At 40.1% G+C, this 18,796-nt stretch overlaps 1 protein-coding gene across 3 annotated transcripts in view; it reads right to left on the bottom strand.

Annotated features, from left to right (window-relative positions):
- GRHL2 (grainyhead like transcription factor 2) overlaps window positions 1-18,796 on the bottom strand; it is a 210,464-nt gene that overhangs the window by 124,298 nt on the left and 67,370 nt on the right. For all 3 annotated transcript variants that reach the window (XM_019642549.1, XM_019642550.1, XM_019642551.1), the window contains exons 3-6: window positions 16,080-16,147; window positions 11,346-11,739; window positions 5,853-5,908; window positions 3,073-3,229 (exon numbers count right to left, since the gene is read on the bottom strand). In XM_019642549.1, coding sequence (XP_019498094.1) covers window positions 3,073-3,229; window positions 5,853-5,908; window positions 11,346-11,739; window positions 16,080-16,147 — 675 coding nt within the window. The remainder of the gene's footprint in view (window positions 1-3,072; window positions 3,230-5,852; window positions 5,909-11,345; window positions 11,740-16,079; window positions 16,148-18,796) is intronic.

Genomic DNA, 18,796 nt, shown 5'->3' with positions numbered 1-18,796 from the left:
CAGTTATTTGTTTACTGGCTAAAAACTCCCTCACAGACAGTGCTGTGTGAGCTGGTGCATTGTCGTGATGCAAGAGCCATGAATTGTTGGCAACAAGTTCAGGTTGTTTTCATCTAACTTATTCACACAGCCTTTTCAGCACTTGCAAATAGTCAACTTGGTTAACTGTTTGTCCAGTTGGCACCAATTTATAATGAATAATCCCTCTGGTATCAAAAAAGTGTTTAGCAACATCGTTACAATAAGTTCAGGAACTTAATTGTCAGACCTCATAATATCAGACATGGCTCTCCCCTTCTCACTCTACATACAAAACGCTTCTTAGATGTTTTCCTACTATTCCATAAGCATATTTCATTGACTCTTACTCCTTAATAATTTCTTCTTTGTAGTAGTTTACACACTTGTAGTCATTTACTTAATTATTTACAATTATCAGTCGACAGCAATGTCTTCCCATTGACTTCAAACTCAACGAGGACTGGAACAGTGTCACTCACCACAGTGGCCCTCATGCCTGACACATGGTCAATACCAAATACAAGCTTGTGCCTTTACAGTCAACTCAAAATCTGGCTTATTCCCAATGTATTGTGAACACTTGTTACACAAGACAGCAGATGTTTGCTAGAAAAACTAGTTTAGAAATGTGCATCTATTATTTGAATTCACAAGCAGCATGACCTTCAAAGGCATGGAGATAACAAGAAAGGGAACCATTGACGGTGCTGGTGGAACTATGAGCTCAGCCAGCTCCTCATTTTTCTCCCTCCCACTTCTTCAAACTTTTCCATTTACACGTGAAACTTTACTGGGTGGCCTCCTATTATTTCTGTCTGTTCCAAAATAAAAATAATACTTAAGGGAAATTTTTGATAGCAAATGAATAAATTAGCATCAATAATGGCATATTCTTGGTATGGAAATCACTTTCTTAAGTGATAAAGAAAAAGACAGTTTGAACTGCTATTGAAACCAAGCCTATGTGCTTCCGCTTAGAATGAAACACTGTTCTCAGTGTTTCATGCTGGTAGGTTCCAGGTGCACCCCTGCTTTCTCTCCCAGAGCTGAGGAGTAAGAAAGATTCACTCTGAGAGGTGCCATCCGACTCTCCAAGGGTGTTGGAGTGAAGTGCTTAAGGGGAAGAGTGCTCCTCGTTTTAACCAAGCTAGAACAGAAGGAAATAAAATTTCCATATTAAATTATCTCCATTTCAATGAAGTCGAATTCTTAGAAAAGTCCCTGTACTCCAAACTGTTGTCACGGCCTTAGAATACTAACCATCCACCATCTTTTCACGATGATGACAATGGTGTTAGGAGGTGTATATGAGTTATACACTTACTGGAAATTTACGAGATAAAAAAAAAAAGAAAAATTATCTCGTGTGTTTTTACCAGGCATCCATCCACATGTGAGGGTGTTGCATGTGCATTCTAGGATATACATTCAGAGGTGGACCCCAGGCTGATACGCCCATGCCTTTCAGCCTCCATGCTACTTAACACAGTGCACCATTGTGGCTAAGAGAATAGGTTCGGGAGTCTGACTGTCAGGGATATAGCCTGGTTCCCTCATATTTTAGCGAGGTACCCTAGGCCAGTTACTACCTTCTAAAAGGCCAAGTTTCCTCACTGTAATATAAAAATAATAGTGCCTATTCATAGAGTTGTTGCTAGTTTCAAATTAGATATATGGTGGTTAACATAGTGTCGGCACATAGAAGATTTAGTCAAACATCTATCAGTTGTTATTTTTGTGGCTCATTGTTGTTGCTGTTATGACATCCCTCCACCTATTATTATTATTATTATTATTATTATTATTACTAATTATTATTATTGCATCCCTCCATCATAGCCTTGACCACTGCTATTATTATTATGGCGTTCCTTTACCATAGCCTTGACCTCGGGGTGGGAACATACTAACTCCCTTGGCGGGCACACAGCACGATAGGCACCATTCTCCCTGTAACATGATCAGCCTTGGGTGGGACATCAGTTCTACATCTTCCCTTCACTCTCTACTGCCCTGCCTCCTACAGCTCCGATCTGGGACTGGGACAGCCTTGGTGGGAGGAAGGCCTGTTGGATGGAGAAATGAGCAGTTTTTTCTTGTCTTCTTTCACTAAAACCAAGCCAGAAAAACCAGCTGATCCAGAGACCACCACTGTCATGATTTTACCAGGAGGTGCCCGAAGAGCCTTCTTTCTCTTTTACCTCATTTATTACCTTCGCATGGACTCTGGGATGGAGATAAACTCGGCTGTCCTGTGCTCTGGGTACAGCACAGCGTTCCTCTCTTAGTGTGCTGAAGAGTTAAGGAGGAGGTAGCTACAGGTAAAATAAGACGGGGTGGGCACCATGCACACAGCAGCATAAATCATTTTACAGCAGGGCAGGAAGTCCTTCAACCTCTTTTAAGAGCTCTGCTATAATTTTCCTTTTCAGTGGAGAGGGCTTACCAGTTCCTTCCCTTCTTGGCAGTAGCGAGAATGCCAGAGGCTGGAAGGCTTCCAGGGCACTTCCATTTCCCACAGATAGGACTAACACTGATGAAAGTGAAAATTCCTCCAATTAACTCCTGGTAGGGGTCATAGCATGCCTCAGTCACCCTTTGGCTCCTGAGTAAGTGCTGGGCTGCAGAAAGCTTTTAAACAAAGTTGCAAAGGGTCCCTGACACAGTACGAAATGCATCCTCTTTTATAGAGGAGGGCAGGAGCAAATATGTTCCAATACGTTCTGGCTTATAGCTACTTACTTGAAAAATTAAAATCAATTGATTGAAAACAACAACAACTAGGTAGCACACAGGCAATGAATGAAGCTGGGAAAATTCCTTGGATACAGTCAGAAAACATGTTCCAACCATGTCCCTTCCCTGGGGTTTATTGGTTACTGATTAAAATGATAAACTACAAACCAATACGTTCTCTTGCCCTAGCTCTCTGACATTTGTTCTGGAATTATTTATTTTGGAGTTTTTTCTGTGCCCTTCCCACAAGGCTGTGAGGCAGCAACTGCATTCATCTGATCCCTCCGTGCATTACTGGAGAAAGGGGGCCCATACCCTGACTTTGCTGATGGGGTGTCGGAAGCATTTGTTGTCTCCAGTCTCACTAAGTGTTATGGCATAAAATTGTCCCTTGTTGAGGTAGGTCATGGGGCCTTCCCCCTGCTTCTGACGGAGAGATTTGGTGGCTTCCAGCGTGTACTGAAACGTGCCACTGTGAACAGAAAACAAACAGTGGTCAGATTCACTCACTTGAACTTTTCTGCCTTCCTGATCAATTTCACATCGATATCATTTGAATGAATATTAACCAATATTTACCCTATTTCAGAGACAAAACACAGCATATGGTAAAAAAAAGAAAAGAAAAGAAAGAAACCAGACCAAAGGTCATGGTTAGTACAATGTATATAACATTCCTAACAGTGGCCCATAAACCAGGTGGCTGAGAAGGGGAGAAAGTCCATTAAGCGCCTGGCCAGCTGTGCAAGGCTGTGCCAGGACAACCTCCGTTAGGTCTCAGCTGGCAGTCAGCAATGTCTGAAGCTTAAGAACTGATAGAGTGCCACTTTGATCCTAGCAACAGACCAAGTGTGTGAATGCTTTTGTTCATGTACATGTTCATTCAGAAACATTTGTTTCTGCTATACTGCAGGATGGCACCCAGTAATGATCCAGTGACAAATGCTTTGTATATTTTCTGAATCATGAGAATCTCTTCATTGTGTCTACCTTTTTTTTTTTAAGCTCTTGAATTTTATAGTCTTTAAAAAGCTGGAGTCAAAAATAACTCTCAGTTTGCCTCTTTATTAAAATGGCCTGCTTACAAGATTATTAGCATAGCTTTCTATGTTAAATATTTATGCAATCTTTGATTTTTTTAAAACTTTTATAATGAGAAAAAATTTGAAGGACAAAATAATATTCCTCGTACATGATAAAAATCTTAGGCTTTAGCTGATAAACAAATCCAGGATATGTGTCTTAAAACAGGGTGGGAAATAAATCATTCAAGACAGAATCAATTCCACTGTCATTTTGCCTGGAAAAATCAATTTCAATATAGCCACTGAATCATAAAACTTGAGCTCTGGACAGGATATTAGGAATCGCCAAGATTGGCAGCTTGCAACTTGTCTGGGACACAGACTGCTTGAAAAACAAGAAAGAAGCTGTGAACCTTTGTTCACAAAAGCATAGATAAACATAAATGGTTTTGAATATAATTTCAGGGAGTATGTGTCTACCATAAGTCTACCCATCTACTAGAACAAAAGCATAGATAAACATAAATGGTTTTGAATATAATTTCAGGGAGTATGTGTCTACTATAAGTCTACCCATCTACTCTAACAGAAGATGAGAAACACCTTACTCATATCCCAGCTGAGAAACTTACTCAGCCCACTGGACATGGGCAGCAGCAGAAAGAGAACCCAGGTCAAGGCACTGGTAGATAGATGCTCTTCTCGCTAACCTGACAGCTGATTATATAGTGAACTGGATTTACAGCATGCAGGTTATACACGTATTTCCACATTTTAAAAGGCAATTTGGAACTCTAGACTTCCTGCCTCTCCACACACCCAAATTCTGACTAGGACGTTCTGGGGAGGAGGACCGAGAAGCCTGAGATTGGAGCAAGACCCTAAAGGGGCAGGAGGACTTCAAGTGGAAACAGAGGCTAGAAGGCGTCCAGGCATGTAAAAGCAAAGGGGCAAGAAATACCGTGAGAGACAGGGGTTAAAGTAAAGAAGAACCAGCAAATAGAGGGCCCTGACCACCTTCATAAGGAACTTGTGTTTAATTCTGTCTGCAATGGTGAAATCGCTGGTAAGGTTTGGAAATGAGAGAAATTAACTCATGTCTTGCCATTCTCTCCTGTCTTCAGGCATGGTCACAAACCAAAGTCTTTGAACATCTAGCCCCTCTACCTAGAATGTTCTTAATTCTCTTTCCCTGGAAAACTCCTGCTGCTGCTAATCCTTCAAGAGCCAGCTCGAATGCCATTTCCTGTGAAGCTGTGCCACCTACCCTCAGCCCCACCCAGGCCTGCAGGTCCTCTCAGCTTTCTGTTTGTGTATCTCTGTAGCAGGACTCATCTCTTAGCAAATGTATTGCAATTTGTCTGTCGCCACATTTGTATCCTCCAAAAGTCTAAGCGCCTTTCGTAAGGAGAGGTTACCTCTTATCCCTAATCCCTATCGTATTGCTGGTACATGGAAGGCAACGGCGTGTGGGCTACCTGGTAGTTAGATATGTGCAAAGTGGAACAGAAGGAGAAAGACAGTGTTGGCAGGGAGATCAGTTTATGTTGCAACACTTCAGGAGAAAATGACAAGAGTAAGTTGGAAGGGACAGGACAGGTAGAACAGAACACTCAGCACTGGGCAAGTGATGTGAAAATGCAGGCAGAACCTTCCACCTCTAGAGTGGGTGGCTGGGAGGGTGGTTACATCATGCGCCACAATAGAAAATAAAAGCAGAAGGCCAGATGTGAAAGAAGCGGAGAAGGAAGGAAACAAGAGGAAAAGAAAGATAAAGAGTTCCGTTATGCACGTGTTGGTTGGATGGGCACAAGTTTGGGGCTCAGAGGGACACCTAAGAAGGGATGTCTAGTCAACAGAAGGACAAAGACAGGGTAGAGGCCTCAGAAAATTGGTCAAGACTGGAAACACTATTGTTTTAGAAGCCACTTGTGTAAAGAAAAGAATTGAAGACAAAGGAAATTAGATTGTTCAACGAAAGTACAGAGGGAAAAGGTTTAAAAATATAGCTTGGGAGTACATTTAAAGGGTCATCAGTTCATCATTTTCCAGGAGCATCTGATAACCTACCTCGATGTCTGGTCATACATGTACTCCTCAGCCCCAACTGAAGCACTCCGAAATTTCTGCAAAATTTTTAAATTATCAAAATTAAAACAAATTGGTGAGCCATTACGACAAATAAAAAAAGTAATAAGTGTATCCAAACTGTTTTATCCTCACTTTAGAAAGGAAAATTATACACTTGGTGGTATTATGTTTTCGACTGCAGTGAAAATAGTTACCATTTGCGCATAGAACACGCATATCACTTGCACAATGAGAACTACACTCAACAGAAAATGCATTTGCATTTTGTATATTATTCACAAGTCTGAGGGTGTTCTTAAAGTGTTTGCGGGTACTGAAACTGCTTCTTCAAACATGTAAGACATCTCTTCCATTATTTCTAACAGTTATTCCAAAGTAACAAATTCTGAGTTAATGGAACACTAATTATAGGGAAACCACATAGCATAGCAAAAGCAGTATAGCAGAGTGGTTAGGAGCAGTTTCTAGAGTGAGACTGTCTAGGGTGAAGTTCTAGCTTTTTGCCTGCTACCTGTCAAAACTGACATATTTTCTCCATCTGTAAAATGCCTATTTATTGTGAGTAGGATTAAATGTGCTAATAGAGGTGAAGTACTAGAACCGTGCCTGGTACATAGTAAGCATTATATTTGTGTATTAAATTCTATTATATAGTAATAGCTTGACCATATTCAGTGCCCTTCTCTAAGATCTCATTGTTACAACATTGTAAGAGTCAGATTTGGGGGGAAACTCTAAGTCTCAGTATTACATGCGAAGAAGCTTGGGTCCAGCAATGTTCAGTTGTTGTATATTTAGTGCAAGTAAATATACAACATATATTTAGTTGCTACATTTTAGAACTTTTTCAAAAGATGTACAAAAGCCCTAACTCTTGATCCTAGAATGAATATAACACTTGGCTGACCACACAACACTTGGTCCTTCCACTGTGACCTTTTTTCAAGTGTCTCTTTCCAAAAAACAACATTCCTGCTCCTCATTTCTCTGCTATAAACTTCGATTCTTTGACCAGCAGTTCAAAGGTTTCCTTCTCAGAAAAGGGTTACTCACAGTTATTTTACAAACTTTCTTCACAGTCCTTAGCCACCATCCCTAGGATTCAGTATACCCTTATATCACAGCTTATATGATCCTTATTTCTATCCAGTCTTGTAAATTCCTTGGATCTAAGAAGATAGTTTGCCCTTCAAAGTTTACCAAATGCATCCCAGGAACATTTCACAAATACTTGTTGACTGGTTCAGTAATCATGACAGAGGATCAAAGACTCAGATTTATGTTTCTTTTATAGCCAATCATTCAACAAAGCACTCAATGGGAATTTTTCTGGGACTTCATCTACTTGATGCCAGGAGAAATACAGAAAATAAATAAGATACTGTCCTGTCCTGAGAAAGATTAAAATTGGTTGAGGGGATGGATAAATTCACATGAAAAAGAAGAACAAAATAAATTAAATACAGTAAATGACTACATATGAAAGTTTATGTTGCATCACTCGTTCACTCGTTCATTCATTCATTCATTCATTCATTCATTCATTCATTCATTCAGGTGTCCTCACTGGAAAAGTACAGAACGGGCATTACCAGGATAGAAAGATTAGCAAAATTACAGGAAGTTTTCATGGAGATTGTGAACTTTGCTCTGACCCTTGGAAGCTAAAGACAATCTGGATTAATTGAAGGAATTGAGAGAAAGTAATCCAGGTGAGAGAGGACCACCATTATTTAAGACAAAATGATGGGTAAGTATGTGGTACGAAATAGGGCCAAGGACACAGGCCTCACCTATTTATGAAGGGAAGACCTGAAAAATCCAGGTCTTCACTGTGTAATACAGTAACAACTAGCCACATGTGTTGAAGTTGGTTAGAATTAAATAAAATTAAACATTCAGTTCCTCAGTCAAAAAGCCACATTTCAAATACTAACTGGACACATGCAGTTAGTAGCCTGAAAGAAAATTTTCATTGTTGCAGAAAGTTCTACCGGACAGGGCTGATCTATTAAAAAGTATTTACACTTAGTATAATTAAGAATTAGGAAATATTGGAGTAGGAGTGCAACATGATGGAAAAAGAATTGAAGGAAGTGACTTAGAGATAGAGGAGATGCATTTCCAAGATCTTCTTTGAAGGAATATGCAGTAACCAACTCTTAACAACACATGGTGAACCAGTATTAATAAACATGGCCTTGAATGATTTTATTGTTCATGACCTAGAACTCTGCAGCATGAGGACAGGCTGGCCTACAAAAATATATTGGGCTTATAAATTCTATAGTTCTAATCCCCCAGGTATGTGAAAAGGTGTGATACACTATAGCTGTTCAGACTCTAAGAAACTGTCCACTATATGCTGACTGAAATAAAGAATCTTACTCCAATAACTATGATTGTATATGAACAAGAGCTATGAAAAAAAATAGTTGATATGTTACAGAAACAGAATTATTGTTTTCAAGTTTAAAATGTTTTCCCTTAATTCTGTTACAATTTTTATAATTAAAAAACATTTAAATGTAGGGTCCACTTGGAAAATATCATGATCCTTTATGAGACCTGATCACATGGCCCTAAATGATTTAGTACTAAGAAGTAGAATCAAAATGCTTGGGCCATCCGCCTACATTTACCAAGTTCCCACAAGTGTTTGGAAACCTTTTAATATAATTTCTAGGATGCCCAAAGGCAGGCAGACAGCCAACATCATCAACATCATCTTACTGTGATTTGATGTACATTTCTTCATCATTTGGATGGAACTACTCCCTTCCTGATACCACTACACACACACACACACACACACACATACACACACACACACACACACACACACACACACACAAATGAATCAGTCTCTAATAGCAAATGAAACTTGCTAATTCAACAAGGGTCCTAGGCATTTTAAGAGTTGGCCTAAAAGAAGTATAAGATTGTATACCAATTTTCCTTAGAGCAATTTACTTGGTGAAATTACTTTGAGCTCACCTAATCTTATAAACCTGTAGGCAATGCCATGGCTAAAGATCATAAGAAAGCGTTCCATTTAATTCACATCAGATTGAAATACAGCATGCAGTGTAAACATTGATTTCCAAGACTAGCAGAGCAGCTAAAATATTCCAAATTCAGTGGGAATAATCTTCACATTTAGTTTCTGGTAAGCTACTTTCTCATGCACCGCAAAATAAAACCCAAATACAATAGCTTCCTTTCACAAGCCTCTTTATCTACAACACGACACAACTGATAACACATCCCCCAAATAGCATGATGGTTCCGTTGACATTGGACCACATCCATGGACTCTTCTGTGACTAATGGAGTATTTCTACACCATGGGAGAAAAACATCAGTGGCAACCCTTTAGTGAAAAAGCATGCACTTCACATTCCCATGTGGAATGATTTGCTTTTCCTAAGGAAGCACCCCTGGCTGCTTGAGGGCAAATCAAATATTCAACAATACCAAAGACCCTACAAGATCCCTGGCTGTTTAAAAACAAACAAACAAACAAACAAAAAACGTTTGCTAACTATTTTAAGAAATACAGCACAGGAAGCTAAGGGGACTAACTTGAAGACTTTTTTTTGTACTTTTACAAGGACATTGAAAGTTTGATTATAAAGCTACCAGAGTCGAAGAAATATAATGGCCTTGTAAGGGCCGGGAATTTATTATGCCTCTCTCTGCTCATTTTCCAATTTCACAGAATACAGCGAGCACTCAGGAATGACCGGTGCCAGCAGTGGAAGGGCTGCTAGTGTAAGTTGTCTACCCTGACTTTCTACCAGCGCTTCAGAAAGCTAGTCCCTTTTGTTCCTCTTCTCCCCATCTGAAAGATAAGAAATACCTAATGACATAAAGGAGATGCAGATTTGAAAAAAAAAAAACAACAAGTGGGTGAATCACTGTCTTAAGCATGGAACTACTGAGATTAGAAGGCCCAACACAGCATCTCTGAGAGTGTAGAGAAAATGGTTAAGGAGATGGGTCCTGGAGGAGACAGTGTGTGATGAGTCCTATCTCTACACTAACTGCAGTATGACCATGGGTATGCTTATGCTCTCTGCGCCTTAGTTTCCACATTTGGGAAATGGAGATGAAGATAATAGTACCTGCCACATAGGATTTTTGTGCAGATTAAATGAGCATATATCACTTAGATTGATGCCTAGCACATAGTATGTGAGCATTAAATATTTATTATTTTTAAATATTATTGTTTAGGGATGCAATCTCAACCTCAGGTAGCTGCATTTTGTCCCAGTGGCCACTAAATAAACAGTGGGCTGCAAAAATCTGGCATGCTGCTACCAACACTCCCTCTAGTTTAGGAAATTAGAAGCCACAAGTTTTCTCCTTCTGCCATTGTCTTTTTTTGGTGCAGGTGGACTGAAGAAATGGGAAGCCAAAGATAGTCATCTCAAATGCAGAGGCACTGCACCTAAATGCTGAAGAAGTTGACCTAAATTTTTAAAAATACATTACATATTCTGGGTCAAAAATTGGAGCGATGACCCACAATAGATAGCAACTGAGGTTATATATCATAAATTGTGATGTATGCTTACCATGGAATACTACTTAGCAATAAAAAAAAACTATTAATACAAACAACAACACAGATGAATCTCAAAAATATCATGTTAAGTGAAAGAAGACAACATAGAAAACTATATACTCTATCATTTCATTTGTATGAAATTTTAGAAAAAGCAAAATTAGACTGACAGAAGGCAGTTTGGTGCTTGCAAGAGCAAGGGAGAGGAAAGGGCTTCAAGTTCAAGGAGAATCAAGAGACTCTTTAGGGTGATGGGACTTTCTATTGATTCTGATGTTGGTGACACAATTATTATATATACAATACCTACAATTTCAAACTGCCTTTAAAACGTGATTTTAAAACAAGCAAGCAAGAAGATATCATTATTTCTATAAATTCTATAGGCACATGAGAATACGTTGTCTCTATAAGGTAACAAGTACATATATATACACAGTTGATTATTGAAAATACATATTCTTTCTTGAGTATTCAATCAGACAATGTCATAAAGAGTAGTATTGTTTTAAAAAAGAACGGGCAGGCAACATCTTTAGCTACCATTGGAAGGTTATAAACCAGAAGAGGTCAAGGTGAAAACTTAACAAAGTACGAAGTTTCCACACAAACATCACTTCATTTCTCATGAATATTTAATTTTAAGACTAACGCTAAAACAAAAGAATCTGTCTGTACTCAAGGAATAAAAAAAAAAAAAGAAATATTCCTCCACATACCTAGACCAATGGATTATTAAAACCTGTTTATACTGAAAGATACAAACACCTTTTTAAAAATAACCCTAAATTCACAGTTGAATTCATTTACCCCACTTAAGAAGCAAATAGAGGGAAAAAAAATAGCTGGTGTTTCTGGGTTTGGGTTCTAGCTACTGGGGGAAAGAGCCAGGGACTCACCTCTGTGGTCCCGTCTTTGAAGCTCTCGCTGTAAGTGCTGTCCGGGGTGCTGCGCTGGTCATCCTTGAGGTAGGAGCTGTGGCTGGCCATGGAGGGCACGCCATACTGAGTCTGTTCAAAGATAACCACACGCTGCTCCTGACCATCTTCCCGTGGGTAGTGCACGGGTGGCGCCATGAAAACCGGTGTGAAATCTTCAGCTTTCACCACCGTGATTCCCGACACAGGGATGATGGCAGGGCTCTCGGGGATGCTCGTGCCGTACTGTTCCCGTTTTGAATTCTCAAGGTGGTCTTGATTTAGGGAAAGGTTCACTGGAACGGTCTTTAGGACCTGCACTCGGTTTTCTCCTCCACTCACATTACTCTGGGCTTCACTGGTGCCGAGACAGTTTCTGTGTGTGGAAACCCACCCCGCAACATGGTAGAATTAGAAAAATCACCATTTTGTAACTTCATAAGATAACGGATGCAGGCACTAATTAGTGGATGCAAATGCCATTAGAGGAAAGATTGATGGTGAACTTTACAGTGGGATGCAATGGATCTTTGCATCACTAGGAGTTAAGACAACTACACATGTGTGCCTCATGGTGTCATGCAATCAGCCCCACCTATAAGTGCTATTACAAAAAATAAAACAAAAAAATGACCTTAAATCTAAGTAAGTCTTTCTATCTAACTTCCAGCTCTCAGGAAATACAGGAGCTGGAAGAAAGACTTAGACAATATCAAAAAGAAGCAATCAGACAAACCAGAATGTAACACATCTTACTGACCTGGTTTCTTCAATAAGTCAGGGGCATGAAAAAAGGAAGAAGGGTAGAAGGCTTGTTCTAGATTAAAAGAGATTTAAAAGACATAACAATCAAATATGATGAGTAGGTCTTGTTTGGATCCTGATCTGAACAAAGCAAAGAGGCATTATGAAGCAATGAGATTTTTGAGGCAATTGAATATGAACTGGGAGTTAGGTGATATGAAGGAATTTAGTTAAGTGTGGTCAGGAGTTTGGTTATGTAATAAAATGTCTTTTTTTTAAGAGATATAAATCATAAGCAGTTAGAAGTAAAATGACATGATGTCAGGGACTTACTGTAAATACTATCACAATAAAGAAAAAAAGGAGAGAGGGAGAAAAGGTAGAGATTAAGCAGGTGTAACAAAAAGGTTCACTGCTGAGCCTGGAGGAGGCGATGGGTATTTGGGGATTCACTATACTATCCTTTTTACTTCAGTATATGTTTGAAAACTTTTAAGAGAAAACATTTTAAAATAGCTTTTTTTTTTAAAGGTGGGAGGAAAACTAACATGGTAATTTGAAGGGGGGTGGAAAAGATATTTTTCACTGCTCTGTGGGCTAAACTCAAAATTTAGAAATTGTAGGAAAAATAAGACAATGAGAATTTATCATTAAAATAATTTCACTAAATAAGAAATCACATGAGCTTATTGATATCTTTAGCATTGAATTACTTCGGGGGCTTAAAGAAGTGGTGTAACTGGGCTTATGTAAAACAAGATCTTTCAGCTAGCAGACATCCTAGCTGGTACAAAACAAAAGGAGAGGATTTAGAAAATTAATTCTTGTCAGGCTAGGATGAAATATTGTTACTTACAATAAAGATTTCTGGGAGAGAGCAGAAGCAAAGAGACTCATTAATGGAACATAATTGTTGACAGCAAAATGATTTTACTAGCGAAGTCCCTGTGGTCAGTAAAATTTGGGGCCACCTCTCACTTACTTATGGATTATTCTGATGGATAGAGAAAATACATGTTTTGCACTGACTTCTGTCTCCAACGTCTGCTTTTCTTAAACAAGCATGTTCTATCTAGGGCTTACCGGCATCTCTCATGGAGAGAAATATTCTAATAAAATTGGTTCTTCCAAGAATTGAGCTCCCCTGGCTCCTCTCTGTAAAGGAAGTTCATTAGCCTGTGAGCTTGCCTAACTCTCAAGCAGAACTTGGCATTTCAGCTTTGATTTTTTTCAGATAAAACTTCAAAGTGAAGCTTGAGGAAAGCATGGCTCCACATGAACAAAGCCAACAGAAAAATATCTAAACGTCTGTGAGTCTGTCACGTATTTGTAGAAATCATTCTAGAAAATAATCCTTTAAAGAATAAAATCGTAAGTCTACAAACATTCTGGCTTTAAGTAATAACCTGCTTTCAGGGCCAAATCAATCAGTGAATCTGTATATAAGACACAGTGAAAATTTAGAAACTATGTTTAATCTAAATCCAGTTATCTGGAAGATGCCAAAACCCAGACCACCCATTTATATCAGCATTTCCTAAACCCCATTATTTAGAACATTGCATGGAATGTTAATAGATGTTCCTCAAAGAAAGGAGTCCCTGATAAAATCAGTATTAAAACAGAAGAAAACAAAAAAAAAACACATTGCCATAACAAGACCACCCTGGTAGGTCACAAACATCAAGATTAGGTTAACGGCCCCCCAAGTGTTCCTTCACCTGTTCAGTTGGAACCCAGAATTTCTGAAATTCATTTTACCCTAGGCCCTTTTGTGGAAAATTAACTATTACTACTTGTGAATAATGTCCTGAAAGTTGGGTGTAGAAGGATTAGTCTACATTGATTAGCTACTGAAGCAATTACCCAGTTTCCACGCTTCCGGGCTTTTTGCACAAGCAATCTTATTGTCTTTGCCAAAATGCTCAAAGTTAACCAACTGTTCTATAGTTAGAGTCCAGTTTTGTGCAAATTTCTTAATTCTTTAATTAATTAAAAACACCTGAATTCTAAATAGAAAACACAAGTCAAAAGACTTGGGGTATTCTTATAAACAAATAAACAAGTAAGCTATAGAGTTGCATAAATCTAGTTGATTCGTTATTACTATATGACAAGGCAGTAACAGACTCAGCACCATCCTATAATGTGTAACTATGCCTCTGTAGAACATCATTGGCTTTCAAAGCTGATGCTAGAGAACTCCAGAAAGACATTCAAAAAAAGGTTAATTAGAACAAAGTAAGAATTGTGAGATACTGACTCACCTGCAATAGAATTTAAAATTGAACAAAATATAACACGAGAAAAAATGCAATGCTAAGAATAGCACATTAAGTGTACATTTTTTAAATTTTTGGATCATGTCATTGACATTCCACTTTTCAGAGCAGCAACTTCTGTATACAAACAGTTGTAATATCATGTTAGCACATGGCACCTTAGTTTATGAATGCACTTCAGAGCTAATGATATCCTTCCAAATTACACTGAATCAGACTCAACTAGGTCATAATTAGTCTATACAAGGTGCTTTTGCCTGTACCTCACTGCTAGCTTTTTTAAAACATGCTCCATTAAGTCACAAAGATAACCATAAGAGGCGGTCACTTTCTCATGGTGTTCTAAAAGTTGCTTTAAGAAAACATGGCCTCTTTTGTCTATTATGATGCAGACAGAGCACACATCTTAGATTTGTTTTTCCCCGACCCCTCTATGATTGCTAGTATAGGACTTAACAGGCAGCATTTGCTTAGCTTAATAAATACTGGCTGGGTGGAAGAAAAGTTCCAGGACCTGAAGAGTGTCTCCCTGTCATCCCTGCGACCAACTAGGGCCCAGGGCCCCAGGGCGGCATGGAGCCTCAGAAGATCCCTGTGGACTACAAATCAGATGCAGACAGCCTTATCCTTCTGCTGGGGTGGACCTTGAAGGTGATCCACACAGCCTAGAGCTGCTGGTTGGTGGGGTGGCCCCCACTGCTAGTCATATAAGATCACGATGTCACAAGCAGTTCTTATCAAGGCCAGGTAAGATTCTGACGTATGTGCTTAGCAGGGGATGTCATTTCTCTTGGCTTCATATTTCCATTTGAAAAAAACCTTCAATAGAAAAACACTGCGGCATCTCCATCCCTCTGCAGGGGAAGAGATATATTTGATTGGTGAGTTTGGGAGAAGTGCTGGTTTCCTCTTTATGTCTGGATCATCTCGCCCAAAGAGTGGGGACAATCCAGCCATCCCTGCCATGTCACAAGTGGTCTGTCCCTTCAGGGAGGCCTGGAATCCTGCCTGGGACTAGATGAGCAAGCGAGTCTAAGGCAGGGCTGAAATGTTACAAATTGCGGATTCAAAATCAAATTCTCTAACTGGCTTCATCAGAAATAAAACTGATATTTTTTTTCCTTTATAATTGCAATCTGTCTATGTCTTGTTTTCCAATTGGTTATTATTTCAGGATTGCAGGGAAGGGGTGTTACATAATGATCTGCCCCTGTACCCTAACAGTGTGGGCGGCTACCCAGCGTGGGCTTCCTCCCTGGGCTGAGAAAGGGCCCTGCCTCCTTCCTCTCCCCGCATCAAAAGCAGCCTCAAGTGTCTCATCCCTTCAAGAGCCTAATCAGTTACACAGCCATGGGACTGACAGAAGAGTTCACCCCAGCAGGGCACTATCTTGCCAACATATCACCTCTAACTATGGCCATTTTCAGCCTCGTTGGAAGAGGGTAGTGTATCAGGAGCCTGCTGGATGACCCTTTGGATGCACAACCAAAAAATGCAATTTGCTCTCCCTACTAAGAGATCCAGTTTGGGGCCAGACTCCAAAGGACAGAAAGAGGAAGCTATGCTTCTGGGCCCCATCTCCTCTCCAGAACAAAATACTGCTGTTTAATACTGCTGTTTTCAAAAAACAGAGAATAAGAGTTATTTTGGGAGCCAGGCATATTCCTGTACATAATAACACTGTACCTACCTTTTGTCCTGGTCTTCTTGGTTGTCACTTGCTTTGCTTACAGACAGCAGCCTCTTGTCTCGGGGAACCTGGAAACATCAGCAACCCTCAGTCAGACTTACATAGATGTAACCATGACCATGTGCAGAGCTACACACCAGCATAAGCAAAGAAACCGAAATGGAATGTTCTCCAGAAGGTGGCAGGTTTGCTATAGCCAGGAGATGGTTAAAGGTTAAACAGGTGGCAATGACAGTACACCAGACACAAGGGGTGACGCTAAACAAAAAGGCCACAGCAGTCATGATTCTGCTGTGCACTGCTGACACAGCCAACTCTCCCTGGACCTGAGCCACTCCTGAGCCCTCACTACCTTGGGAGTAGATGGCGGAAAGGAACACTATGAGTGGAGGGTGAATCTAAACATCTGTACCCTGGAGCAAACTGAAAACATCTTGGAGTTATAACATGCATCCTGTTAAGGAACAGGGACTGACCCTCGACGGATGAGGGACCTCGGGTGCTGGCACGAAGGGGAGCATGGGGCTGCACTGTCCAGTGAGGGAGCAGCATCTGACATACCTGGACCGCCCGTTACCCACCCTCCCTCCATAGCTTGAGGACTTGCTTCCACAGTTTCTCTTCCAATACACTTTCATTATTGTCTTCACAGCTACAATGCCAACACATTGCCTGAAAGACTACTGAAAAAGTACTACTTGAGAGAAGGGACGCCCCCACCAGCTGCATTTCTGACCATCATCTAACCACCTGAATTTTCAGCATATCGTTCCCACAGTTTTCAAACATGGAAACAGTAGGTTTGGATTCGTTTGGTTGGTTATATAATTTGGGGGTTTTTGTTTTGTTTTGTTCTTTTAGCCAAACTCCTTTGTACCCAAAATGCAGTCTTCCCTATTTTGACATAAAAGAGCATTTTGAGAAGCATCCCTCTTCTGAATTCCCCTAGCAGTTCTCACGGTTTCCACTCATCTGAATACATATGCAGGCCAAGTCAGCTGGACCAGAGAGGCAACGTAGCAGGGTGGCAAGGAGTCGAGACCTAGATCTGACTGTCTGGGCTCAAACCTCCAGCTCTAACACTAACTCTGCCTCACTTCCCTCATCTACAAAACAGGCTTATTGGTAGTTTTGTACCTCACCATGGTTTTAGTAAAATTAAATGAATTAATTTTTTTAAGCATTTAGATTGTTTGGTACTTTCTAAGTATTTGTTAAGTAAAAATAAAATAAATAAATTGTAAGTCCTTCATTCACATGTCAGTGTTGAGGGTCTACAAAGCACTGGGCATTGCTAAGTGCCAGATAGAAATGAGATGAATAAAACATAGATCCTATGATCTACTGAAGATAGAAAATGTCAATACCCAGTACACCCATGTTCATAACAGCATTATTCACAATAGCCAATAGATTAAAACAACCCAAATGTCCATCTACAGATGAATGGATAACCAAAATATAATAGAGATGAGACAGAGATAGAGATAGAGATAGAGATAGAGATACACACACACACACACACACACACACACACACACACACACACACACACACACACTGGAATACTATTCAGCCTTAAAAATGAAATTTTGATCCATGCTATAATATGAATGCGTCTTAAAGATATTACATTAAATCCCAAGTGACTCAAATCCATCCACTTCTCTCTGGATGCCTGCATCCTGGTTCAGTCTCCAACATCTCTTCCTGGGCTGCTGCGTCAGCTTCCTAATGGTCTCTCCTTCACTTAGTCCTTGCAAATCCATTCTGGATTCATTAAGAAGATCCAGAGTAGTCTTAAAAATGCACGTCTTGTCCCATTATGCTCTTACATAAAACTCTTTAATGCTTCCCATTATTCTCAGGAACATGGCCTCCAAAAAGTCTCCCGTCTCAACTTGGGCGGCCCCCATCACTGCTGTGCATACAGTCACACTGCCTCTCTGACCATGCAACGCTCCTTCTCAAAACAGAGCCAGCACACCAAGTCCTCTCTGCCTGGAGCATACCCCACTCCCCTGCTCCCCCCATCTATGCCTTCTCCAGGCTAATTCATGAGCACACTTCAAGTCCAATCTAAATGTCCATATCTGGGATTTGACTACAATCTCCATGAGTGTCCACCGTGTGCCTGGTTATGTCCCAAGTGCCTGGAATGTAGCAGGCCTTCACAAAATACTTAATGAAAGAACGAATAAATCAATCAAAATGACCTAGAAAAGGCAGAACCCAAGGGGTACAATAAATAGGGATTCCAAACACTAAAACATGTTAGCAACTGCCAAAGACTTATGGAAGTGAGTGTTACAGTCACCAAGATGCACCCATAAGAGCTCTGAACATACTTCTCAGAAGACAGTGTTGGGCGTCATGCAACAAGGGTTATTGTTAACCTTTGTCTGCTCCCATCTGGCAACTCTGAACCATGTTTACCTTTGGCCTCCCAAAGCTGTCCTCCACAGAGAAACTGAGATGTCTGAACTCAGGCTCCTCTCTTGAGTCTAGACCCACATTACTGTCTATCCTGGATATTCTACAAGCACATCAAACTCAGTATACAATTATCTTTCTCCCCAAAGTCTTTCTTCTCTACTCCTACCTTGGTTAATCCAGGAATCATCTTAGACATCTTGATCCTCGTTATTGGGTTCCCCTATCAACTCACACACACACACACACACACACACACACACACACACACACACACACACACA

Source organism: Hipposideros armiger, unplaced genomic scaffold (assembly GCF_001890085.2).
Source record: "Hipposideros armiger isolate ML-2016 unplaced genomic scaffold, ASM189008v1 scaffold_70, whole genome shotgun sequence".
NCBI classification, from domain to species: domain Eukaryota; kingdom Metazoa; phylum Chordata; class Mammalia; order Chiroptera; family Hipposideridae; genus Hipposideros; species Hipposideros armiger.
Note: the sequence above shows the minus strand (reverse complement) of the source record. Positions and strands in the feature narration are given on the sequence as shown.